This window comes from Mya arenaria, chromosome 3, assembly GCF_026914265.1.
Source record: "Mya arenaria isolate MELC-2E11 chromosome 3, ASM2691426v1".
NCBI lineage: Eukaryota > Metazoa > Mollusca > Bivalvia > Myida > Myidae > Mya > Mya arenaria.
In genome coordinates, this window is record NC_069124.1 from 1,521,537 (window position 1) to 1,546,020 (window position 24,484).

Here is a 24,484-nt window from a genome sequence, read left to right on the forward strand (position 1 = left end):
CAATAGAGCCGATAAAAAATACACAGGAAATTGTGACCCCAGTGCAATAAGCAGGAGATGAACAGCAGGGGACGTTCGTGTCAAATAGAACCTGGTCAAATAGGCCCTAGACTAGGAAGCGTCAAACATTCCTTAATGAATGAAATTAGATATAGATAGTTCTTTCTTTTTATCTAGTAGTAGTAGTAGTAGTAATGGTAGTAGTAGTTTTATTCGTGCATTATGTCAATAACAGTACATTTTACATCAATATAAGATATATCACATATTGTACATATTTGCATGATATTTAGAGTCCTAATAAGTTATATCACAGAATGTTTAACATGAAATACATAATACTAGATCTACTAAAACAAGTATTACTTCTGGTGTTAATGATAAAGCTATCTAATTTATTACCAAATAAAGTTTTACCAAATAAAGTTTAACATAATAAATGGCATTGCACAGGATAACCCGTATAGATTTGCACAAGTACAAAAGCTTATTTGCAACGGGGTCCATGTCTAAGGAATTAAAGTTGGCATTTAATGATTTAGTGAACAGTATTATATAATATTATATCATATACTCAGATGAATTAAATTAATATATGACATTCATCACAAATAAACTACTATCAGTATCACATAATTATATAATATACCGCACAATTATACATATAGTTAAGGAATATTTAAAAATTACCAAAGCAACTATATAATAAAAATTGTGCATATTCTTAGAAAGCACACTTATATTTATCTAATACATACAAATTATGAATACAAAAAGACAGAATTTTCAAACTTCTCCATCTCATTTAAGAGGTGAGTTTTGACTAATTTCTTAAAAACATACTTTGATTCTGTGTCTTTGATGTTATTTGGAAGCATGTTCCAATCCCGTATACCATTAAAATAAAAAGAAGCTGCTGTAAAACCACCATTATGTGGGACATAAAATTTTAAGTTGGATCTACTGCCATATAAGTGAACTTCGTTACATTTGGCAAAATTATCCTTCATATAACTTGGACACTTGTCATAAAATATCTTGTGTTCATGATTTAGCCTAAGTTGTCTACATCTTTGTTCGACATTTAAAAAACCAAGATCAGCAAAACTTGCCACTGAAAGCGAGGTTCTACAATGAAAATTATTAATAAAACGAACAATTTTATTTTGTGCCACCTGGAGTGTATTTTTAGACTTCATGGTAAGGCCACAGTACCAAGATGATGAAGCATAGTCAAGATGACATTGAACTAATGCATTACAAAGAGTTTTCCTAAGAGATTTGTTTAAAAATTCACGCTGTCTATATAAAAATTTGATTCTAGAGTTAACCCTCTTAACAATATTGTTCACAGTAGATGTACCTGACAAATCAGAGTCCAAAATTGACCCAAGATATTTGACTGAATCTTGAGACTTGATTTCATGACCATTACATTGAATGCTGAAATCCCCTATTTTGCCAAGTTTACGTTTGGAGCCAAAAAGAATGCATTCGGTTAACAACATGCTGCAATTTTTGCAATTGTTGACCAAGAACTTGTCTAATAATATTAGGGTCTTTATGAGAAAATAAGATAGCGCTGTCATCAGCATAAAGTATAAGTTTGCATTTAGAACTGATGCTTGTATTCATGTCATTAATGTAGCATAAAAACAGCAGAGGACCTAATATACTTCCTTGAGGTACACCACACACAACTTGATCAGAATCTGGTTTGGTATTGTTAACATGAACAGACTGTTTTCTGTCGGTTAGGTATGAGCGAAACCACTCCACCGACTCCACACCCAAGACCTGTAGCTTTCGGCATAAGATATCATGCTCTACTGTGTCGAAAGCTTTTTGCAGATCCAACATGATCATGCCAGTAAATAAATCTTTAGAAGATTGTCTACGTATATAATCTGTAAGGTGTATTAGGCAGGAGTCGGCAGAGTAGTTACCACGGAACCCGCCTTGATATTCATACAACAAACCATTTTTTACTAAGGATTCCAGCTGAGTGTAGACAGCTCGCTCAAGAATTTTGGACACAATTGATAAAATGCTAACAGGCCTATAATTTGAAACTTCTGACCTACTATTTTTCTTAAAAAGCGGTTTGACCTTGGCACTCTTTAAGTCATTTGGCACGCTTTCATTAACAATAGAACTATTTATTAAAAATGTGATATGTATCTTAATAAAAGGAGCTGTATGCTTTAGAAATCTAGCAGGAATATCATCAAGCCCAGTGCTTTTTGAACAATTTAGTTTGGATAATTCATTCAGGACAAATTGCTCTGAAACAGTATGTAGTTTAAAGGATTTTGACTCAGGGTTTCCCTGCTTGTAGAACATTTGAAAAACACTAGATGAAACACTGAACAAATTTGATGCAACAGGCAGTTTCTCCACCAGAACTGATGCGACCGTAGTCAAAAAATGATTAAAATGATTTGCTATTGTTTTAGCGTCAAAACACAGTTTGTCACCTATGTTAAGAACTACATTAGGTGACGATTTACTATTACTGTATCCTAGATCTTTTAACTGAGACCACATACTTTTTGGATTGTGTTCATTTTCTTCTAGTTTGTTGCATATATACTCAGATTTGGCTTTCTTAACAGCTTTTTGAACTTTATTTCTAAATGAGCAAAAGAGCTTGTAAAAATCTGTATTGCCTGTTTTCCTAAACTTATACTTATAAAAATCCCTATTCTTTATAAGGTCCAATATATCAGAATCAATCCAAGGCTCACTTCTTTGTTTTAAACGTACTTCTTTAATAGGAGCACTAATTTCATTTATTTTGTGATCAAATCATTCATTTAATAGACAGTAAATCAGCCTTCAAATTCTGCGGAGGGCACAAATACCGAACACTTAAAAAGTAAAAAAAATCTAAGATAATACCCTATTTTTAAAAAGTTGTGCTAATTACTTTGACAGAATGTTGACACATTAATTAAAGATGCTCTATATACGAAATTTTAACTTACTTAAACAAATACTCTCCAAGATAATTGTTAACAAATCTTCAAATGTGTTCGGCTTTGTGAACTTAAAACAGTTTGCTTCATAAAGGTTTTATGTTTTAAAATTTTAAATGGAATGATCAAAAAATGAAAAAGTTACCGATACCATTTTACCACTAGACGTTTTGATTTACAATAATTGCTTCCTGTCGGCGGAATTTTTCAAAACGAAGTTGTCAGAATATGTTACCTCACATCTGGGAGTAGGATTATTGGTCCCAGCTCACATGGAATCATAAAGCGCAAACTGACAGTCTTACTACCGATATCGTTAAAGCAAGTATTTCAGTATCATTTGCTCCGAAAGTTATTGAGTTCGCTTAATATTTTTATTATTATCAAGTTTGTTATTCAATTTCGCGACAAAATTATGACCAAGCGGTTAAGCAGGTGATGTCAGGTAATAATTCCGATCACGACATTTTGCATTGTTTTTCATACATGCCATATTTCTGGAGATTTTTCTTAGGGATTTTGTTCAGAATTCCAGTTGAACTTGATTTTAACATGAGATTTTTTATTTAATTTTGCACTTCTGTATGAATTGCTCATAATTTTATGACTCATGAGACACGGTGATAAAAAGATATGATTTATTTATAGTTGGCAAAGCATAAAACAAATAGCATAAGCTGGCAGATATAACCGACTATATTTTACATAATGTAGAAATATCTTGTTGTTGTTGAAGTAATATAACTGATGTTTATTGGCTCTAAAAATAAAATGAATAGATAAGATGACGTGAGTAATCATGACATACTTTTACTTGGATATACTGATTAGGAATGAATTAAAATTATTTAAATATAAACGCAGAAAACTGAAAGAAATTAACTTATGGTCAAAAGTCATCTTCACCTTCATACTAGCTAATTTTAATTGTATGTAACTGATTCTGATACAGTAATGATTACAGATGAGTTTTGGATATTATAACCTTTGGAAATATACAATTCTTTGTATACAAAATACACTCATTTTTAAAGTGTTAACATAGAGTTATTATGTAGGCATACACAGCCCAGTTGCCTATGGTGAAGTTGTATTGCCAAAACTAAATGAAAAAAGGCATTAACGGAGTCATGGATGGAGGCCATGACCCATCCATTACTAATTGCAGTGTAGTCTGAATTTATCCAGGCTAACCATCATAAAAAAAGCCTGGACGGCATTTTAGAATGATTACCAGAACTGCCAACATGTTGGTAAAACATGTTATTTCTGATTTTCTTTTTAATTAATTTTGCACTACATGCTTTGGTAGTTCACACATTTATTTTTAGACATTTTTTTACTAACAATTTGTCGCCGAATATCGGCCTTTTCACAATCGCCAAAAACGCTAAAAATTCAAAAATATGAAGAAAAATTCACAATTCCGAAAGGCTACTTGTGAACAAAGTGTCTATTAAATCAGCGTACAAACTCGTAAAAGTTGTGTAAAGCTTTGGACATTTTAGTCAAAATATTTACAGATCGGCGATTGCAAATTCGCATACATGTAGAATACAGTATGACGGCTTTTATCGATACCCGATCAAGTAGACACTCCTAAGTAAAGTGCTCGGTCACGCGGAGCAAAATGACATAGCAAAATTTGTAAACAAAATTGATATTTATCGGCCAAATGTCAAGAAATGGCAAGTATTTTCAGAAAAAATAAATATTTTCTAGATGACATTTACAAATGACCGTGGTGATTTTCAATCTGTCATCAGTTCACTTTTGTGTTCCCCATCCACCTCCAATTGTGTGCCCTTAATTGAAAATGAAGAACCCACACAGTCAACTCAGTCTCTTCAACCTTATACTTTATCCACATAGTCAACAGTCCAATTATCAAAGTGAAGAACATCACTGATGTTTCCATGAATGGTATTTTTGAAGAGAAAAATGTTGTTGTTTTTAAACATGCTTCTTGTAAGTTAGTTGAGTTTCAATCTTAATATACTCAAAGGGAGTCTATTGATTTGCAGGGAGACTCCAAGAGTCTTGGCCTACACTAGTGCAGTCAGTGCCTTTTATCTCAACTTGAAATGTAACAATTTTGAAAAATATGTGACTATAATTATTTTCAGTCATGCAAGTCAGTAAGCCAGCAGATGTAAACAACACAACATTGGAGCTCCAGCAGGACCTGGCCCGCAGCACTCCTACACAATGTGTCACCTTAACCCACAGTGTGCCCTCCGTACAGATGTACTATGCACTGAGGACGAAGCTCAACACATGTTCTCAGGCATGGCTTCAGGTTTGTACTGATAATGAGACTAATCATGTGTTCACAAGGGCTGGAATTCATAAAACATCAAGTCAATTCTTATCTTAAGTCGATTTGCCTAAGATTTTCGTAGTCAGATTGAGAGAAATGTACCAGTTACTTTATCATACAAGTGTGTTATAACATTGAATAAATGAAAATAAAGCATTTTAGATAGTATAAAGTTATTTTATCATAAGATAATTAAGATACTTTTAAATTAACTTAGGAAAATAACTTACATGTAAGTTAGGAAATGACTTAAGATGTTTTATGAATACCAACCCAGGACATGAATATATAGAACTAAGAACTTAGACTGAATTTGAAGATAGTTCACATACAAATTCAAACTTCATATAAACATTTGTGGAGAATTATTCAATGACTTGATTATCACTGACCTTACAAACATGAAGTAGTTCTCTTGATTAAATTCATGGATACATATGGGAAAAAGGCATTCAACCATGTGCTGTGAGCTTTGAACGGGTGTTTGACCCAAGTCACTTTTATTGTGATTTTTCCAAAAACCTTTAAATAGTACCGTAATATAGCCTTTTATCAGGTGTAATGTATTTATCATTGTTTATACTATATATATCAAAATAAAAAGCCAATAAATCATAATATAAACAAACATTGTCAACCTGGCAAATACAACTGCATTCTTGTTATAAGCTAACTTCATGAATGCAAAATGTAATGTTTTAAAGTTTATTAATATTTTTTCAGAAGTGGATCTGAAAAATAATTTAAAAGGGCAGAGGAAAAACAAGAACAGCAATTTACTTGAGTCTTTATAATCCATTGACATTTCTTTTCAAACAAAATTAATTTGAGCATAGATTCTTATCAAGTGTCTGAGGGCCTAAAACCAAACCAAACTCTGTGGACAGTCTATAAATTCATTGTTTTGGCCGCGATAGTGAAAATTGAGGAGGGAAACAGAAAGTGGGTCTAACTTGTTGAGAGTACTTTAACAGATACTAGTAAAACTGTAAAAGTTAGACTTGTTAATTGGATAAATATTTACATGTATGAATGCCAGCTTGTTTTTTTTTTAATTTTAATACAAGTCATTAATATGTAACAGTTGATAGGATCTCTGTCATTAAAATTAAGATTTTCTTAAACAAGCTCAAAAGCTATATGTTCATATTCAGTTATTTACAGAAGATTATAACTACCAGTCCTAATATAAAACAAAACCTAGTTATCTTTTTTCAAGTCCTGGCTTGTACTAAATTTTTTCACTGGCATCTTCCAGTCTGGATATTTCCTTAAAATCATGCTAGTGTTTTCTTTCAACCTTTTAAGGAGCCTGTGTAAATTTCATTGCCCAAAATACAGAGAGGAAAACCCCCTGAATGCATCATGTATTTAAAACAAGGCAGATGTCAAATGACAAATCGCAGACAATTTTAACTGCATTACAGTTAAATAATGTGAATGAAATTACAAGAATATTTATGATTTTATTTATACAGGAGTACCTGGAGCTGAATGGCTTAGACAGCCTGCTGGACTCGCTTGACCAGATGACCGGTCGAAGCGGCTTTACCTGCTTCTCTGATGCTATTCTGCAGATAGACTGTATCTCCTGTATACGCTCCGTCCTCAACAGCTCCGTGGGCATGGAGTATTTCATCAACAACGACATCTACACAAAGAAACTTACCATGGGTGTGTATTTCTATTAAGAACTTAGCATTGCGATTTGTTATTTACATCTTTGTTGTTTTTTGCTAACAGTTGCTCTTCAAAACTACTAGGACATTGACTTTTTATGCTTGAAATATAATGTTGTCTTTGGTGTATGCAAAGTTATAAGTATTTCAGAACTACATGGAATATTAATGTATGTATGATGTTGATATTTCAGCCTTGAACTGTAGTGACACCTTGCCCAAGAAACAGGTGATAGAGATGCTGTCAACAATCTGTGTGTACAATAACATAGGATATCTGCGAGTCTTGGAGGGACTGGCTCATGTTAAGGTAGGCAAAAGGACTGGCTTATGTCACAGAAGCAGAACTATTGGCTTTTTGTGTGGCCTTGGAACCAAGCAGGCAGCGGGACTGCTTTGTGCTGAGTTGTCCATGACACACTTATCACAAGACTATGCATTGAGGGATTTTAAAATCACGAGGTACATATGATTTGAAGGTAGACAGGTTGATGTCTGGTAAATAAAAACATTACTTTCTTCATGACCATTGCTTATCTTTGCTTCTTGTTAAGCAAAAAACTTGTGAAAAAGTGAATGCCTTGGAGATCTATATATATATACTTCAAGTTTTGAAATTGATCTTTAACTCTTACAACTATAAGAGCTGAATTTCAAGGCAATGTTTATAAGGTGTTCATCAGTCTGCTATAAAATGTTTAATACATGTTTTGAAATCAGTTTTGCAATGCTTATCCATTGTACATAATTATATAACATTTACAGAGTGAGTGTGACCAGCTGCACCGGTTCAGTGTGGTTGTTCGTGATCTTCAAAAGTCAGAGACAGTGGCATACAAGACGGCCATTATGACCTTTATCAACACGCTTATCAACTGTACACCAGACATCACAGAGAGAATACGTATCAGGAATGAGTTCATCGGTAAACTGTCCTTGTAGTCACACATCATGTGAATGCCATACAGGACTATAGTAATGCTTTGTATTTTGAATCCACCAGCTCTTTCAAATAATTAAGTCTGACAAGTTACTAAAACATGATAAATGTTTTCAAAACCTCTTCAAAAAAGATATTTTGATCAATGTTTTCAAATCCTTTTCTAAAAAATGCTGAAAATTACTCTGAAAGATATGTGACTAGAAGACATGTAATTAAAAAAAAAACTATAGTTATAACTTTTGTCATAGTTTTGTCCTATTTGTAATTATTAAGTTACTTTATGTAACATCAGGCCTGGACCTGTTGGAGATGTTATCCTACATCCGTAAGGAAGAGCCTGACGAAGACCTGCTGCTACAGCTTGAGGTTTTCCATGAGAGAAAGATGAGCGATGAGGAAGGTGTCACTGCCAACAACAATATTGACTTCAACAGTCCACAGGACCTTCTTGACAACATTCAGGCCAGGGTAGGAATATGTGGAGTGTTTTATGCTTGTCTGTTTTTCAAGATATTGTGATAAGCCGGTTTGGCGTTGTATGTGCCATTGTCCAAAAAATTTAACTAAACATTGACTGTTCAAGATATTTAAATGAAATATGCTAAAATTGTTGCCAGAGAAAATATTGACATTTATTGTTAGGCCCATAACTCTGGCTTCAATAATTGTGGAGTTGAGAATGCCCATTGTTTGACTGAAAAAACTAACAGTCAGCCATTGGCTTGGGGGGCACTCTGTTTTATTTGTGTCAATAACAGGACTTCTTGTTTTTTGGTGAAAATCTCATTCAATTATAGTCTTTAGATATACCTGATGATAATGAAAAGAGGGTAACAATGGAATGTGTGTCTAAATGCATAAAAAGAAATTAAAGGATTAATTAAAAAAGGTGAAACAAAGATAATTAAAACATTGAAATTGTTTTAGTAAAAGAAAACGATTGTATGGCTGAATTGAATTGTTTCTACTTAAAAAAGTGGTTCTAGTTGCCTTTGAAAAGCTTTCTTGAAAGTTCTGTGACCAGAGCATGATGCTGGTATTCTTCTATTTGTTGGCAGGTGTTTGGTACCACAAGGATGGTGAACTTTGTGAACATCTTACAGGACCTTCTGGCTGTCGAGACTGTCTATTCAGAACACAGGTGAACAAAGTAACAGACTATGACATTTTTAACAATGAACTTCTGTCAGATATTAATCAAATATTAATGTTTTAAAAATGTATTCTCCTCAACCTTAATTGTAGGTCTTTTTTAAACATCTACATTTCAGTTAATATCTACTGGGTAAATGTCCCTTTAAACGTGCGTGCCCTTATAAATGCGCCAGGGTTAGGGTTGTGTCCATTTTCCAATTCTGCAACAAGTACAAGGCTGACCTTTTCTTTAAACTCTGAAAAAATGTGATTTGTTGTGATAAAAAGCATCAAGGATGACCTTGAAGAGCACCTCAGACTGCTGACATCATGCATATACAACAAACTGATACCTTATTGTAGATAGAGAGATGCAAACGATAAAAGTCGTGTGATAATAGGTCATGTGATGTGTTGTAATGCAAAAAAGGAGACAACTTTACAAAGTTGTATTGGTTTTAATTGGTCTAAAAAGATATTATAATAAAAAACTTATATGCTTTCTGTTGGTTAAGAGAGATATCAGTGAAATAAAAATGATACTTGACTGTATAAATCATTGAAATAAATTTTCACTGTTTTGAAACTTTAGCCTGTTCTCACTTTCAAATTAGACATCAGCACAATAGGGGGCTGGGAAATAAATTCAACGTCGTCATTTCCAAAATACATTACGTTTGCATATTGGGCGTGCTTTTCTGAAAAGCTACAATAATTTTTTTGTAGACATTAAATAAAAAAAACGAAAAAAATATTGGTTCACAATTTATATCACCTTGTGAAAACCAAAAGTATAATATAATAATAAATCTATTGGTCCCCCCCCCCATTTCTTTTTATTTATTTGAAATAAAGCGCCCGAAAGCCCATTGCTGAAATGGTTTCAGCCCTCTAGCTGCCAGGTCCATCACATCCCTGAATTGGTTATTCACAGGCTTTCAACTCCGCCTACAGTCATGGTGATGGGTATTTGTGACAAGCTTAAGGCGGTATTAACTCTACCTACAGTCATGGTGATGGGAAATTGTGACAAGCTTAAGGCGGTATTAACTCCGCCTACAGTCATGGTGATGGGTATTTGTGACAAGCTTAAGGCGGTATTAACTCCGCCTACAGTCATGGTGATGGGTATTTGTGACAAGCTTAAGGCGGTATTAACTCCCCTACAGTCATGGTGATGGGTATTTGGGACAAACTTAAGTCGGTATTAACTCACCTACAGTCATGGTGATGGGTAATTGTGACAAGCTTAAGGCGGTATTAACTCTACCTACAGTCATGGTGATGGGTATTTGTGACAAGCTTAAGTCGGTATTAACTCCGCCTACAGTCATGATGATGGGTATTTGTGACAAGTTTAAGGCGGTATTAACTCTACCTACAGTCATGGTGATGGGAAATTGTGACAAGCTTAAGGCGGTATTAACTCTGCCTACAAACATGGTGATGGGTATTTGTGATAAGCTTAAGGCGGTATTAACTCCGCCTACAGTCATGGTGATGGGAAATTGTGACAAGCTTAAGTCGGTATTAACTCCGCCTACAGTCATGGTGATGGGAAATTGTGACAAACTTAAGTCGGTATTTCATACTTTTGACTCAATGTATGACTGATCATCAAAGTAAGCAGATCTTAAAAAAATTGTTGAATTGGGAAAAATGGCTCTCATTTTATACACATTTCTCAAAAGACATGCCCCATGCGCCATGTGTTTAATAGGATGTTGCAGGTATATCACAGGAGCAATAAACAAATGTCAGAAAGAGACCAATAACACAAAGCCATGTATTCCATATATCTGAACATCAATTCAAATTATCTCATATGTACATTTTCAGCTCAAAACTGTGGCAGACATTGGACGAGCTACTACACCATGTCGTCCACACGGTGAGTGAGCGTAACCTTGACAACCTTCAGAGTGAGCTCTGTCAGTTACCGGAGCACCTGCATCTCGGTCTACAGTGTGTGTCTTCTTACCAGGCTACAGTTGACGCATCGTCTACAGGCTCCAAAATAGCTTCTGCTGATAGTACCAATCCAAATATTTTGAGGAAAATGTTTTCAGGGTCAAAGTTAAAGCAGGCATCTAATAGGAAGCCTTTGAAGGAAACAGATATTCATGAGATGAAGGGTATAGATGATGCTAATGGTTTAAGTCAAGCAGATAAGCATTCCACTGAGAAAAATAGTGACATGTTTGTATCAAAGCTGTGTGTTAATCTTCAAGGTTACAATAGCAGCGAAAGTTCTCAGAACAAGACATTAACTTCCACTGGTAATAACTCAACGATGATGGCCAGAAGTAACATTCCGTTCATTGACACCACTACAGGCGACAAGACTGTTGTCCAACCTCCCCAACTGTTTTCACCATCGGATCTCACATTCTTCAGCAATCAGATGGATGGAACCAACTCCCCAGACACCCATGAGGCTACAAATAACTGTAGCAAGTCATTGTCAAATCAAAGTGCTGAATCAAACACATCACCTCATACAAATAACTGTAGTAACAGCATTTCTAGTAAGCTGTCGAAACTAAGTGCAGGGAACCAAACTTCCAAGGTTCCCACACCAGAAATCAGCAAACCTCAGATGAACATCAATGTTCCCGAGGTTAAGGACTTTGTTTATGATCAAAACAATAAGTTAGGGAATATATGCTTACCGGAAGTATTAGAAAGTCTTTCAAATATGAAAAAAGAGAAACTTGATTCCTCTAGCTTTTGTAAGGATTTGCTGACCAGGAAACAGAATAATCAGATAGAACGGCAGATGTGTCAGGCCCCTGGCAAGCCTCTTTGTACTCTGAAGTGGGTCATCTTGGATGATGAGAGGATAGGTTAGTATATTATAAGGTTTTTATCTTACTAAATCATGGTTTTTGCATCTGGGTTGTCATGACAAAAGGCCTATTTGAAGAGTTTTTCAAAAAAATAGAAAAGTTATCTCTTTTTTTCTCTTTTTGTATTGGAGAAGTAATTTTTTTTTTAATCTCACTTGAATCCCAGTCTGTTGGACAAAGATAAAACACTTTCAATTTGTTCTTGCTTTTGTCTTTTTAGTTGTATCATTAACATTGGCTTTATTGTTATTACGAAATGTAATTATAATTTCAGCTGGCCGTGAACCATGTGTGTGGTTACCTCCCCTGATTGATGGAGAAAAGATAACTGTTGACTACAAGAAACTAGAAAACACATTCCAGGTTATCTCCCTTAGAGCAACAGAGGCTATAGAAGAGGTATGCAACGGAAAAACATTAAATGCTGCCTGAATGTACCACAACTTGATATACAAATGTATTCCTTGGTATTTCTTTATGTGCACCAGCAGTGTTTGTCATATTTCACTTGGGCTTGCAAGAGTTATTGCCCTCACTAAGACTAATTGTCACATGTATGACTAAAAGACTTTCACCTACACACATGAAGCTTCATAGGTATGTTGGTCAGTATAGGCTGTTGTGGGCCTGCCATTTTGTCAAAATTCACTTTGCCTTACGAAAGTAACTTACTTAGTAAAATATGGTACGAAAACTTTCCCATGCCCTCATGACACTTCATAGGAATGTTGGTCAACATAGAATACTGTGAATATGCAAATCTGTGACATTTCACTTCATCTGAAAATGATATGGCCCTTTGATCAGTAAAAACATGTTCTGAAAAGTCATGTGTTGCATGTAGCTCCAGAAGTATGTATGTATCTTCCAAAGTATTGCATCTACACTCATGAAACTTCACATGAGTGTCCGGCAGCATGAGAAATCATTCTTCTGTGTTTTTTGGAGAATTAAATTTTGTCTTATAAGATTCAGTTAAATCCAGTCTGAAAAATCTTTCAGTATTTGACCTTCACCCATGAAACTTGCATGAATGTGTGGCAGAATAGGCTGTTGTGCCCCTGCCATTTCTTTTGCATATCTTCTCCTTAATTTACGACAAAACATTTCAACTTTTGTTTGTCAAGGCGGAATCTGATCGGGGGATATTTATCACAGATGTTAATGTTGTGTCATACCCTATATGGAATAAACATGACAAGATTTAACAGGATCAGCATGATATGGTTCTTTAATTCATGGTTGACTGTTATGTTATGGTTTGGTGTCTCAAAATATGTCAAAGTTTGAAAGCATGCCTTCATGCTTAAGGCGGTAATTTTTCTTGTGATAAGTATACTCTTTAATATCTAATTGCTGTGGGTTACATGCCCATGTGTATAGCAACATCAAGGTATACGCCTTATGGATTCTAAATTGAATGCTTCATACTGGTTCTTTCATTCTCAGGTTGTTTTACTGGACGCAAGCACCCGTCTAAAGATAAACCTGTTCCTGAGTCGGCTGGACTGTGGGGCGGAGGATCTTGTACACACACTAGATACGGGCAGCCCCACCCAACTCACACTGCCCATGGTCCAGTATCTACACAACATACTGCCACAACATGAGGAGGTTTGTATTTAAACATTCCCCACCCACCTAATTCTTGTTGGAAATGTTCAGCACTACAGCTGCCTTGAATATGACATGAAAGAGCAGTTCAATAAAACAAGGTAGTTATTGTGAAAATAATAGAGTAGAATACTCTGACACTTAATAATGCTATTATTTCATTTGATTTATAGATTGAAATGTTGCGGCACTATATCGGCCCACGACTTGAACTGGGCATGGCAGAGCAGTTCATCCTGCTTCTGTCTGACATCCCGGACTATACAATTCTATTGGACGGCCATCTGATGAGGGCGGAGTTTGATGTGATGACCCGGAAAGTTAAGGAGGAGCTTACAACGATGATTGACATGGCTAAGCTGGTGTTGGGGAGCAAGGAGATGAAACAAGTGCTACATTATGTGCTTGCTGTGGGCAACTATCTGAACTATGTTAGTACACATTTCATCCACCTTTAGATAAACTTGGACTTTCAAAAACAAAGGTTTTTTATGGTCCCTTAAGGGAGAGAATATAGTTGCTGCTTTGTGCAGTGAACAAGAACCATAATCCTGCCCTACATATATTTAGTTATCTACCTTGAAACTCCCCATTATGTGATAGTTTTTCAACTGTGAATTTTAATTGCTGATTTTCAATTTCATATCTTGAAATTTACTTATTCTCAAACCTGCCCATATCCATGTTATGAATTCTTCCAACTGTGTATAATAATGCTACAACAATTTTCTTTCTACCAGCACATTGGTTTACCATTTCTGCCTTTTCATAGAAAATGGGCATATTGGGAGCATACATGGCTTCCAACAATATTGTTGTTCATTTTATTAACAATAAATTATGTTCTACAGTAGTGAAAGTTACCTGGATTCCACAAACCTGACATTTTTTAACTATTTGCTAGACCTTTTACAATTTTTTCAAACCATTCATGGTGTATGACAGTGAGGTTACAGAAATTAAAATACATTTGATTGCGCTTTGGTTTCTTGAATAAGTCTAAAGGGCTTAATTTTACTGCTTATGGTAGGGTAAGTTCCACGGGGATGCAGCTGGCTACAAACTGACCACTCTGTCAAGGCTGGGCGAGGTGCGGGCGTCATCAGCTGGCAGAACACTGCTGCACCACATCATTCAGGTCACCGTTGAGGAGAATAGAAACAGACTCACATTTGTGAAACAAGTCATCGCTCTTGAGAAAGCTACAAGGCAAGGGTTTTTGTGTTAGCAAAATACTTCTCAACTTTTGAAGACAAAAAAATAAATACTTGTGATTCTATTCGCAATACAGGCTTTTCCAGACCCACGTGAACATGAAATGTTTGGAGGACATCTGAAATACTGTTAGGTGCATATATACTGTGAAATCATTTAGTCTTGGGCATGAAATTTCGTGGTTTTTCATCAAAGGATTTTTGATGGGTACCTATTTTCGTAATTTTTCATTCTTTGAATAGAAATTATCGAAACTGCGATCCTAAATCATTACCAATTCACCATGTGCTGATCTGGTGCTATCTATCATCTATGTCACCCATTTTATGAAATTTGCTACAGTGGGACAATATGCCGATCAGTGCAGATACCGATGTCAATGATTGGTAAATTAAGGGTCATAAATTAAGATGCACCCACATCATGGATAAAAAATAGTTAAGCCATTGAATGTGAATTTTACTTTACTTTACATGTGTTTGAGACATAAAGACTACTTCCTCTATATATATGCAAGACCCTCATTCCTTCCTCTTACTCCATTACTACCCTGTACTTGAGCAACTATCATGTGGTCTGGTGTATGCTTAGACATATATTAGAAATTACATAAACTAGTGCACTTAATGGCACTTCAGTGTCATTTGTCACTTATTGTGTGGCTCTTGCTATTTTATTCATATCCATTAACAACTTTTGCAACTTGATTTCTCTTGCAGCACGTCCATGGTGGATATGAAGGGAGATATCAGCAAGCTGAACGGGAAACTTCGCTACTTTATGAGTCATCTTTCCAAAGCCAGCTCGAAACTGCAGGACAAGTTCCAGGCTTTTATTGAGGTGTGCATCCCATTTCATTTATAATGTTGTTGATGCTTAACAATCTTCATAGACACATGTCATCATGAAGTGGAATTAAGTGATTCAGTCATGAATCTGCATGAACCTAAAAGAATGTTGGAAAAATCAACAGAGCAGTGCTTTACAGCATGTTATCAATGTCCGTCCCTCTTGAAAAGAAAAAGGTTGGGGAATTTAACATTGTTGTTGCATGTTTGATGGATTCACTTGACAAATTCTTATTTAATTCCTAATATTCTGTTAGTAAGTATTTTTGGTGAATAAACAAAACTGATTATATTTCCCATTTCAATCTGTTGCAATTGGGGGAGTGTGAACTTAAGTCTATCCATTCCTAAGAACATTGTCAATTACATATTCAAGGGCTGTGTTAGTTTTGTTTTACATACTGATTTAATAGACAGGAATAATTCATATCTTGTTTGTTCTTTGCAGACTGTGAAGGGTGAGTTTGGGTGTATCCGTCAGCTGACAACGGAGCTTCACATCCTCACTGACCAGCTGGCGAACTACTTCTGTGAGGAAGAGGCCACGTTTAACATGCAGGAGACCTTTCAGGCACTACTCCACTTTTGTAAGCAGCTGAGACAGGCACACAGTGTGAGTAGATAGTCTCATATTTATCATAATCTAGAAAATGTTTGTCTTCAACAACAGTCTACAATAAGAATGTATCCATTATCCTCAGTTTTCCATAATTTTATAAAAATTTGTAAGTTCTTCAGAGCTATTCCAAAAAAACATAACTCACGGGGGGATGGCTATAGTCTTTCTAGCTAATTGGCAAATGGAGGTGGTTATCAAATTGTGATATTTGCATCTAATTGGAGATGTTGAAATCTAAATCGCATATGATGTAAGGGTGGAAACCACTTCAGACCGATCAACAGATAATTTGTGTTACCTCCCTTGAAATGTTTATATTTTGCAGAACGTAAAAGTGTCACAAAATAATAGCTGATTTTTGGCGGTTGTTCAAGGTTGTGGGGCTTTCGAATTCCCTTGAAGAAAGAGGCTTTGCCAATTTTGTGTTCAGATTGAAGTGTATGCTAAAGTATGATTTGTCAATAAGTTTCATCATTGGCACCTGCACTGTTTGTGATCGTACGGTTTTGTACCAGTTCGGAAAAATGTTCCGATTCGTTGTTTACTAATAAATTTCAATAAACACTGACAAATGTTAATTTAATGAATAGAAATGTCAGCAGTCTTATATCATTGGTTTCCAGACATTTACACAAAAATTGCGTCATTCCAAGACAATCTGTGCAGCTATTCATCATTTGACATGTGAACTCTGAGGTTTTTAAGTCGGCAGTCAATAACTTTTTAAACTGACCATAAATTCGGGTTGAGTAAGGCTTTGAAAGATTGCTAAATATGTATTTCAGTGGAAAATTACCAAATTAAATTAAAGTGACACAAATTCAAATTCAAATACCATAATCTAGAAAGAGTTTGTCTTCAACAAAAGTCTACAATAAGAATGTGTCCATTATCCTCAGTTTTCCCATGTTTTCTCATGAAATTTGGTAAAAATCCTTAAGTTTTTCAGGGCTATTCCAGTGAAACATATAACTCACAGGTGGACAGAATTTTTTTATCATATATGGTTGGGTGTCTTTCTAGCTAATTTGCAAATGTAGGTGGTTGTCAAATTGTTAAATTTGCTTCGCGGGGCTCAAATCCACAACATCTTCAGTTAGAGGCAAACATCTAACCACTAGACCACTCCCACCCTAAGAATAGTTTATATTAATTAACAAATGCTAAGTTTTGTTTAAACTTTGACTTACAATAGATATATTGTAGCTCTGCACTAATTAACTTCTTGTGTTATAACAGGAGGCTCCAGTTAGCAGTAAGACCGAGCTGGCTATACAAACAAAGAGGTCTACTGATGTTCTTCAGAAGAAACTCAAGAGTAAACTCATCTCACTAGAGTTTGGCCAGAATGCAGGTTTGTAACACTGCATTTAAACAAAATGCTATCAAAATTTTCATACAAGATTTAAATATTAGTAATATTCATTGGATTTAAACATACAGTGATTACTTACATTCAACCTGTTGGTTTTTAACAAATGCACATGTTCTTTCATTGGCAGGATGTTGCATATATTTGCACTCCTTGAACTATTGGTATGCAACTCCGCCAATTTTTTTTTTGGAAAAGCACTTTTAGCTCATCTATTTAATAAAAAAAAGTTTGTCCTAGTCTTAGGGTCACTTGCAGCATTTGGTAGAACATTGGAGTAAGGTTAAAACATTGGCTTTAGATTTAATCTGGAAACTGATAAAACAGGCAAATGTTGGCATTTCCCTATAGTGCCTTGTTAGAAATGTTATTAATCTAAAGGAACTGTTGTTTTATGTTAAATGGCTACAGGAGCAAGTTCATCTATGATTGAGGGTGGGTGCAACAAGTTGACAGAGCGAATCCTAAACCAGCTACACAAGGGCAACTTCCAGCCCAGTGTCCGGTCAGAGATGCCCTCCCCTGAGCCTCCTGGCCCCACCCACCCGCTGGAGATGAGCTGTATCCCGTACATTGGGAGCCCCACCCAGCAGGGCAGACCCAGGCTTGGAACTGGCACAAGTGATAATGTGTTCCTGGATACGCCTGAACTTGTCTGTCCTAGTAAGGGAGATTTGAGTCTTAGAATCTGCAAAGTTAATGTTGCATATCCATTTAACTTTTTTTTTGGGGGGGGGGGGTCTTGTTTTAAGAATTAACAAGGAATTTATGTATAAAGTATTTAGAATAATTTGTATGAATTTTCTGAACAGATATTTGCTAGATTTTCAATTATCTCAGATTTGTTCCAAGTCGTTTAATCAATATTGCTCATATAGGCATATATCACTAAATCTCATTTGTCATTTCTCATAATCCCTCCATTTACCACATAACATTGTGAGGACTAAAAGTGATTCAAAATGTTAAAAGGTTTTACTCTTTTAAAAGCTAATGCTTTCATAGACTATGTTGATAAAAAATAGTTTGACATTCCAAAGAAAATAATAGCAAAAATCTAACTAGAGCACAATTAGTTGTTTTTGAGTTATTACTCAAATACATTTTAGCTAGATTATTCAATGACTAAGGAGAGCTAAACTACTCACCTTAGTGTCTGTGTCGGTGTCACACCTTGGTTAGGTTTTTTGCATGTAAGCATGGGGTGCATTGAAACTTAAAGCAACTGTGCACCAGATGATCAATTTGCAAGAAAAAAAGAAAATTGTCATAAGCTTGGTATTAATGTGTACAATGCATTGAAACTTACTAACTTAAGTACCACATAGTTTACAATTTATTTAAGTTTAGCAGTTATTTCGTATTTTTCCATTAAAACGATTACTGTGTATGTCTACCTAGTAGATTTCATTCCTTATGCGTGATTGGCTAGTCGGTGTTATCACATGATATTACCGAATTAGGTGTATATCCTAATTATGTCACCCGATTAGAGTAAGCCGTCGTAGCTCAGTGGATACGACGCTGGACCGCAATTTTGGCGACACGTGTTCGAACCCGATCTCCGACACAATTTTTTTTTACATTTTGGTACTTTTTTTTACAATTATGATATCAAAGCGTAACACATTCAATTAAATAAATTTGTTACAGACTTTTTTGGGTGCCAATCTGGTGTACAGTCCCTTTAAGATATGTGCTCCTTACTATCTTACCTTATTCAATAATGTTTGATAGCACCATTTTGAATATAAAACAAATAATGGGACTTTTTATTTAACTTTGAAATTCTGGCTTTGGTTTTGCATGTTAGCACCCAGTGGTTAATATCTCAGCAAGTACTTGATGTATTGCATTGAGACTTTATACAATGGTACTCAACCATCCACCCTTCTTGAATAGAAAGTTAGAAAACTCTGTTTTGCATGAAATGCAAATAATGGCTTTTATTATTCAAATTAGAACTTCTGGTTAAGGTTTTGCATGCAATCTAATTTTACAGTGATCCATGCATGTTTTACCACAAAGTAGCGGAATAGTCGAGCGTGCTTTATCTGTGACAGCTCTCTGTTGATGTAGAATAACTTTTTAAAAGAATACTGAGCGATGATGTTTATCAACATAAATACAAGAGAAAGTTCTTTTTAATAGAGTAAAACATAATACATAATATATAATTTTGAATTATGTCATAGATATTTGAGGTTGAGAAACCTTTGTTTCCGTGGCCTAGTGGTTATGCGTCGGCAAAAGACGTTAAAAGTTGGTACAAGTAGCTCCCTTGCCTGGCGCTCGGCATTTAAAGGGTAGTGCTTGGAAAAGTGGTGTACTCAGTACTGGTTTAACCCAGATAAGTTGTACCCCCTGTAACAGTGCTTTACACCGAGCACGTAAAAGAACCAAGGGGTCTCTTCGAAAAAGGGCTAGGGTATCGCACCCGGACTTCCTTGTATCCCACCACTGTCTCTTCAGTGTGCTGTCCCTTCAGCAAAAACAAAGGACCCCGTTGGAAATAAGTGCTTGCACTTTAACACCAACTTTATCCTTGACCGCAAGGTCTAAAGAAATACATACATACATACATATTTTGGGAAAATCTGATGTTTATTGTTTTACTCCATATGACAAACTACTGGTAAATTTCAGGCTATGGTACAAGTACGGTAGCAAAGTTGACAAGGAGCAGCACACAGAAACTCCGACCCATAGTTACAACATGTACTGCCCAGACCAAGTCTACATCTGCTACTCTTGGTCAGTTCCCACCTTCCCCAATAACAGGAAACAAAGAGCATGCTGGGAAGAAGTCAGCTACCCTTCACAGGAAGTTGTTCCCGTTGGAAACTGAAGAGTATCAAGAAAGGGAAATAATTTCAGAAGAAGAGAAACAGAGACAAAATGCAAAAGTGAAGCGACAGTTGGAACTGCCAAGTAGAAACCCGGGACACAGAAGAAGCAGAAGTGACATGGTGGACTCAATGTGTGTAATGGATAAATGGATTGAGTATGAGAAAAACAGAGACGTTGATGCACCTGGGGCGATACAAGCACCTATAGCCGAGCCAGAGAGCATTTGTAACTTGTCCACTCTCAATCTTGAGAATAAGGGGAAGTTTATATCAAACAAAGATGTTCAAGCACTGAAAGTAGGCAATGATAAGAATGGGGCTGTGTGTATGGTAGAGGATGGTCCTGTGTTGAAAGTGCCCATTGACAGATATGCCAAACAAGAAAAGAAATCATCTGTGGGTGGGTTCTTTAGTAAGCTTGGGCGTGCAGTCTTGAAGCCCAGAAATGTCTATTCTGATGGTGATCAGTATCAGGAGCCTGCGGGCAAAGGCTTAAAGGAGAGAAAGAAGTCCTTTAGTTCGGACAAGGAAAATGTGAACATGGAACCAATGCCGACTGAGGGGAATTTCGGGCTGAGGGATTCAAAGAGGTACAAGTCAGAGGGAAACTCCAACAAGGTTTCAAGGTTTTTCCAGAGAGGTGGGCTGTATCGCTCATCTAAGATGAAGAAAAAGAATCAAGGTTCAGTAAAAGAGTAGTTTCAAAAATACCATACATAAAATCAATATATGGTACCTGTTACAATAAAGTTAACTACGGTAATGTATTTATTGGCTAAGATTTGATGCTTGCGAAATCAGGAGTCTATGAAATGTGTTAATTCAAATTATTTCAATTTTTATATTTATATTAATAATATTTCTATATTTGTGTTATTTATGCTGATCATAACATTCCTTAAAATGAAATGCATGTTTCATTGTGCCGACTATTTTATTTTTTTTAAATAAAGAAAAGCTTGTTAATAATTTTGATTTCATCCTTCGTGCATATATATCTTCATACTGTACGTTTTGGTGTACTTATTAAGAGTTGGTTTTAATTAGTCAAATGTAAATTAGAATCTCACGCTAATTACGTTTTATATGACAACTGATAGTCGATGCTTACAAACAATTCAACATTCCAATTCTTTATATGAATAGTTTTAACCATATTTTGTATTTGTATATAAGGCACTGTTGTGCTTATTGATAGATTGATGTTTTGAATTTTATGGTATATTGCAGAAACTGTATATGTTGTAAAAGTTGTATTTTATTTTCAATGTTTTCTCTCAGTGCAATGTTTGATATTTCTTTTGAAAAACTATTGCTTAGTTAGTTGTGTATTTACTTCTACTACAAAAATCAAAAGTAGTATATCCAAGTCTAATGTTAGCATTCAAGCAATGTTAATAGATAAGGGCTTTAGTCAGGATTTATAAAAGGACAGGGTGCTGTAAAAGAGGGATGGGTGCTAAAGGAGATAGGGGGCAAATTATTACGGGCTGTGACTAACTTGAACTGGGTGTCCATGATGGCAAGAGGGGTGCTACCAAAAAAAGAACTCTTTAGCTAGTAAGGCTTTTAAGCCTTAATGAAGTCCCATTTGGTTGTTAGTAGGCTAAGTGTACACTTGAGATATAGGGCCTTTGTTGTAAATTATTTTCTGTTGTTTCATAAATGTTCAATGTGTAAATTTTGAGGATACAAGTCAATGGTACAGGTGTTGTTGTTGTTTTCTTGGGGGAACAGGTGCTTTCTTTCAATCAGGGTAGATTAGTATTGCGTATTTTTCCATTTTCTTTGGCCTTTTGCCTTCAGATGTAATTTACATTTATATTGTTCTTGTATTGAGCTTGTTATTATTGCGAGTCAACTTGTTTACCTTCATTGTTTATAAAAAGCTCAATGTTTCTGTGTAATGCTTGCCATGTCCAGATAGCAAACATTGATCATTGTTATAAACAAAATTGATTGTTTTTCAAATGATTTTCCATAGTGTGGGTTTATCCAAAATTGCTTTCCTTCAAATAAAATCTTAAAGTATTGGGTGCACTCTGGATATGCCTCAAATTGTTTTATGTCATTTATGTGTAATTATTGGTTGAAAACTGGCATGAAATCCAGGGCTTTATATGTATATGTACCTGTATGTTGCCTTTACATTCTTCATAACTTGACAATATGATCTCTAGAATGTTCAGCTAATGTACTTATTTTTTTGAGCTCATTTTAGTTGGCTACCTTTCATTCATTAATACGCAATTTTGTTCGCTTTTTGAAAAAGTCAAGTGAATTGCTAGTCAATTTATTTTCACAGCTTTGGGGTTTAGTTTTCTTTTCATAAAAACAGCTTTTTGTGTGTTGTGTCTTTTTTATAGCTTTTTACTTCACTAAAATCTCATTGTTAGACTGAGCCTTCATGTTGGAGTAAATGTGATAGTTTGTCATTTAAGATTCTATTTCCTTTAACAATAGGGGTTCTGAAGTTCAGGATTGATCATAAAAACAGACCTGAGAACTTTTAATTTCAAACTTTTGTACAGTTGTAAGGATTGGGTTTTTTTGCTCGAACATTCCATCAAAAACAGTACCTTAAAATGAATATAAATGATTTTAGAAACAATATCAAATGGGTCTTTATAATAGCCATTTATCCTGGTTTGGGCATGAATCCCATCTCGAACAGACCCAGCTATTTTTATGATTGACAATTATGAGCTGTTAGAACTCCTAAAATGAACGTCATCTACATGTATCTAGTTGTGTATTGACATGTGTTCTTGTTAACTCATTTCTAAACTATGTTATTAAGAAGTATTTTCTGTCATATTTTCAAATATTGTATAACAAAAACACATTCATTTTAACTACTAATGACAACCTCCCATTGTCAAAACGTTTAATAGTGGAAAGATTCATAAGCAATTCAAGCAATTTGTTCATATAACATATTATTTTGTTCATTGACTAAACCTATAAAATTTGAGATACCTTTAAAATGATTCCATTTTACACATGAACATGTATTATCTCTTTAATCTTCCAACACTGGTAGCTACATGTGTTCACTCTTTTGTGCAATGTTTACAAATATCTATAAATACGTTGCTTTTACATTTTATAAATTTAAACTTTCATGGCTATACAATGGTTTTACTTTGGGCTAGAATAAAATGCCGGCAGCTTAGATCTAGTTATTTTGATTGATGACACACTTAAAAAACAAAAAAACCTGAAGGTATAGGAAAAACAAATATGTGTTCTTGGGAATCCTGGTGATGCTATGACATAGAGGAGGTTGTGGCACATAGTTTGCCCTTTGTCACAAAATCCGGTGTCATGTGTGTCTCCAAAAGTTGATAAGCCAAAGTGGTACAACTTTGCAGCATAGAAAGTTGTGCAAATGTGGCTCTGTTGCTGCACCCAGTAAGTGCAGAGTTATCTCCCTTGACTAAGTGAATAAATAGCCTATAGAGCATGCAATCTTATGCCAAGCCTATTTCCAAAACTACATTATTTAGCCACAGTGACAAAGTTTAACAGGAATGTTTTGCAGCATGTGAAGAAGTACACCTTATGGCAAAGTTCAACGTTATTCTATTTTGATTCATTTGGTCCTGAACTTGACACACTGCAGTTGAGACACAAACACACATTGAACTTTAATTTAATCAATAATGTACACATAATATCCATATCAAATAGTGGTATGAAAGTATCTCAATGTTAGTTTTAAAGATGTTACACGTGTTAAAAATCCAAACTAGTTAATGTGCGTAATATACAAATAACTAATACCATTGGTTATCGCCAAATAACCATGCTAAAATCGTGGGATTCATTCCCACATTTTTTTGTATAGTTCGCGAAAGTTCACTACTCACCCGAGTTTTTGTGTGTGACTGCAGCCAGAAGTTGCAGAGTTATTGCCTGTAAATCGTGCAATCTTGTATCGAGCATATCTTCAAAAGTATGTGAGCCAGAATCACGACTCTTAGAGAACATTAACTGCCTGTAAAAGATGTGCATATATGCTTTACCCCATATATGAAGAGTTGTTGCCCTTGATTTTATGT

At 35.2% G+C, this 24,484-nt stretch overlaps 1 protein-coding gene across 1 annotated transcript; it reads left to right on the forward strand.

The window, feature by feature from the left end:
* Nucleotides 1–3,176: 3,176 nt before the first annotated feature.
* Nucleotides 3,177–23,582, forward strand: LOC128225554 (formin-H-like). The gene is made up of 17 exons (XM_052935417.1): nucleotides 3,177–3,299; nucleotides 5,105–5,277; nucleotides 6,777–6,972; nucleotides 7,172–7,287; nucleotides 7,743–7,902; nucleotides 8,213–8,388; nucleotides 8,979–9,061; nucleotides 10,894–11,900; nucleotides 12,178–12,302; nucleotides 13,353–13,517; nucleotides 13,691–13,948; nucleotides 14,548–14,726; nucleotides 15,452–15,572; nucleotides 16,029–16,193; nucleotides 17,439–17,553; nucleotides 17,983–18,234; nucleotides 20,218–23,582. Exons 2-17 carry the CDS (start codon nucleotides 5,107–5,109, stop codon nucleotides 21,117–21,119), a joined length of 4,191 nt encoding a protein of 1,396 aa, XP_052791377.1. The 5' UTR covers nucleotides 3,177–3,299; nucleotides 5,105–5,106; the 3' UTR covers nucleotides 21,120–23,582.
* The last annotated feature ends 902 nt before the right edge of the window (nucleotides 23,583–24,484 follow it).